The 3,835-nt window shown below is 30.4% G+C and overlaps 1 protein-coding gene across 1 annotated transcript in view; it reads left to right on the forward strand.

Moving 5' to 3' along the window:
* The first annotated feature begins 923 nt into the window (after nucleotides 1-923).
* LOC123004148 (sodium-dependent dopamine transporter-like) overlaps nucleotides 924-3,835 on the forward strand; it is a 4,681-nt gene continuing 1,769 nt past the window's right edge. The window contains exons 1-2 of the mRNA XM_044397265.1: nucleotides 924-1,443; nucleotides 1,492-2,043. Coding sequence (XP_044253200.1) covers nucleotides 924-1,443; nucleotides 1,492-2,043 — 1,072 coding nt within the window. The remainder of the gene's footprint in view (nucleotides 1,444-1,491; nucleotides 2,044-3,835) is intronic.

The following is a 3,835-nucleotide window of genomic DNA, read 5'->3' on the forward strand; positions in this document are numbered from 1 at the left end:
ATCTAAACTGTTAAACACTTAGTTTTATTCAACAATTATTTTATTAACATTAAATTAATCAAACAAATGACTAAAATTTAAATTAATACGGTTATTTTAATACTTATTTAGCAACTTATGCAATTAACAATACGCTATAGCAGAACTAATTGCATATAAAAAATTTCATATAATTATAAAAAAAACAGTTGTAAAACTACAACTATATTTTGTTTTTTTAGTTTTTATTATTATTTAACCAAAGTGGTAAAAAAATTAAAAGTTAAAGCATCTCGCTTTAAAGATCTTTAATCAATTATGCAACCAACAATACGATATGTTAAACTTCTAATTTTACGCTTTATTTAACAATTATTAAAATACAAAAATAGTTAATTTATTAATAAACAATTAACAATAATTAAATTGTTTAAATTAACCGTTATTTTTAAATGTATACAATCAAACATTAATGACATTTTGCTATATTAATAAATTGAATAACTAAAATAAACTTGACCTTTATCAATAAATAACTAACAAAAATTAAAACGTGTTTAAGTTGACAAGTATTTTTAAATGCGTCGTTGCAAAATAGTAAATGAATACTACAAAAATACTCAGTTTTTCTAACATTAATAACATTTTTCCATACTAATAAATTAAATAACTGAAATAAACTATGTGGATTTGGGCTTCTTGTTTGTCATTTATTAATCTATGCAACCAGCAATACGCCGCAATACAATCGATTGCGTAATAACAAATACCAAATTCAACTTTTAATTAAAAAAACATTAAACTAAATAAATGAGTTGGTTTTTCAAACTTTTGTAACATTTTGTTGAACTATTATTAAACTTTTTTCACAATTATTCAACAACGTGACAACCAGTAATACACAACAGTCGGTTGTCAAACTTGACGCGCAATTTTCAAACTCGATGTCTTCGGTGGTGGAATCCAGCTCTCTGTGGAGCTCAAATTTCCGGTTGTACTTGGCAATGTTCAGTTACAGCACCGGGATTACAATCCCAAAGCTGGCAAGTCCTTGGCTGTTGAAAACCAAAGTTGGGATCCTCCTCCTGATCCCAATCCAGCTGTTGGTCATGTCCCTCACAACCATCCCTTGCATGTTCCTGGAACTGGCCTTGGGGCAGTACTCAAACCGGGCTGTGATACGAGTGTGGGACTTGTGTCCCTTACTCCGCGGAATCGGCTTATGCAGTTTCCTCACGTTTTTGCTCTACCAAATTTATTACAACTTCCTGTGTACTTGCACTCTTTGTTTCACCTTTTTGTCATTCTCGAGCGAACCCCAATGGAAATCGTGCAACAAGAGTTGGAATAAGATAAACTGCTTCACTTCACACAATTACACGAGGAGACTCGAAAAATTGAAATGGGAGTCGAGTGTGGAGCAGTTTTTTTTCAACCGGATACTCAACTCGGAGGAGACTTCCGGTTTTATTGTATTTAAACCCGACAAAGTGTAAATTGGGACCGTTTCAGGGGGGCCACAACCGGAATTGGTCGTCTATGCACTAGTCACGATTATTTTGGTCTTTTTTGCCAACTATGGAGGCCCCAAAACCACCGAAAAATTCCTCCTAGTCCTTGCAACTATACCCACAATCCAGATGGTCGTGTTATTTTTTGCCCCCTTGTCAGACCAGAACGGGTTTGTGACCCTCAATTACCTTTTCACCCAGATTGACACCCAGAATTTGACAAGTTTTCAAACCTGGACTAGGTTGATAAGTCTGGCTTTGAGTAGTCCAGGTTTAGGTTTTGGTGCGTTTGTGGCTTTCGGGACTCAGAGCACGTTTAGGAGTCCTCTACATTTCAAAGCGATTATAATTAGTGTCACTTGTGTTTTATTCACTGTTTTGTATAGTGTCATAATCCAGAATTTTTTAATTTCGTTGTGTATACAGAGCCAGATGTTGTTTGGGGATTTTCTTCAACTGGAACAGAAGTTGGCAATGCCGGAAGCGGTGTTTTTTCTAGAACACAGTTCCAGGTTTTGGATGAGCATGTGGTTGAGCAATTGCTACATGACTGGTAAATAAAACCGTTTTTTGACTCGTTTTTTTATGTTGGTGACAATGTCAAGTCAAGAACACTAAAATTCCCAAAATTATAAAAAAACACTAAATAGAAAAAATAGTATAAATCTCAGAAAAGCATTTAAGCAAACGTTTCTTTCAATCAAAAGTGTTCTTCTTTAACGAATTCGTTTGGATGCGTTAACAGCCTAGTGTATTTTTTGTTTTTAAAGTTGGTCACAATTTCAATAATTTTTGGTAGAAAACTTGAACAATTATTCATAACAAATGTCAGTTCGAGTTGAATTGTCACCAACTACGTGTCACCAAAATTCCCTTAGATATAAAAATTTGTTTTTCATTTTAATCAAGAAAATTCTTCTATTTTGAGTCTTTAACAAACTCATTTGGGTGGGTTAACAGTTTAGTGCATTTTTTGTTTTTGATATTGATCAACTTGTCAATTTCCCGAATTTTCAGTGGCGAACTTGGAAAATTCAATTATGACAAATGTCAATTTGAGTTAAATTGTCACCAACTACGTGTCGCTAAAATTCCCAAAATTATAAAAAGCAATGGTTTATTTCAATCAAAAAAGTCTTCTTTTTTTCATTTTTAACGAACTCGTTTCGGTGCGTTAACATCCTAGTGTATTTTTTGTTTTTAAAGTTGGTCACAATTTCAATAATTTTCGGTAGAAAACTTGAACAATTATTCATAACAAATGTCAGTTCGAGGTGAATTGTCACCAACTACGTGTCACCAAAATTCCCTAAGTTAAAAAAAGCGCAAAATAGAAAAAAATAGTATAACACACAAATCATTAAACACGTTTTTGAGATAAAGAAAATTAAATTTTTTCGAAGAATTTCTTTGAAAGTGACTAAAAAAATTATATAAATATTAATTAATATTAATTATATTTTGTTTGTTTTGACTGGTTTTTGAGCAAAAATTTCTTTTTCAACCATGTTTTTCAACTAAATAAATCCCAGTTTTATGCAAAAATTTTCTAAAATAGCAAAAAATCCATCCCCACAGTAACTCAAAAATTATATAATTTTTTTTCGAGTGTTTTAGTACATTTTTCAGATGGAAACGCATAATTTTGTTAAATCAAACAAAAAATTCACCAAATTGGGCCAAAAATTATGTTATTTTAGCCTTTTTTTGTAATAAAAACACATTTTTTCAAAAAATTTCTTCAAAATTGTCCAAAATTTGATCGACATTGATATTATTATGACTTGTTTTGCTCGATTTAATTCTTTTTTAAACCAAAAACTCATTTATTTTGCAAGATCTTGTCAAAACACGCAAAAACAAAACTAAATTGATGTTGCTTCACTTTTATGAAAAAGTTAGTCAAAAATGAGCAGAAAAGCCAAAAAATTTGGTCGAAAACAGTGTTATTTTTCCTTTTTTTAAACTTTCAAGTATATTTATCAAATAAAGTCTCAAGCTTTTTTGCAAGATTTCTCTAAAATAAGGCAAAAAATCACTACATTAAGTCAAAAATTATATAATTTTTGTCTCTTTCAAGTATTTTAACACACTTTGTAGCTAGAAACACAATGATTTTGCAATCACAAGCCGAAAATGTACCAAAAAAAATTGTGTTATTTCTAACTTTTTCAAATATTTAAGCACGTTTTTGAAATACAATAAATTTTTTCCAAAAAATTTCTTAAAATATGAAAAATAACAAATTAAATTACCTCAGCTAGTAAAAACTCAATTATTTTGCAAGATAATATTTTGTTTCTTTATTCGTTTTAAAACTAATTTTTGAGCAAAAATTTGTCAAA

The sequence above is a fragment of the Tribolium madens genome, unplaced genomic scaffold (assembly GCF_015345945.1).
Source record: "Tribolium madens isolate multiple individuals breed KSU strain unplaced genomic scaffold, Tmad_KSU_1.1 Scaffold_1;HRSCAF=32;Tcas5.2_LG8, whole genome shotgun sequence".
In the NCBI taxonomy this organism is placed as follows: domain Eukaryota; kingdom Metazoa; phylum Arthropoda; class Insecta; order Coleoptera; family Tenebrionidae; genus Tribolium; species Tribolium madens.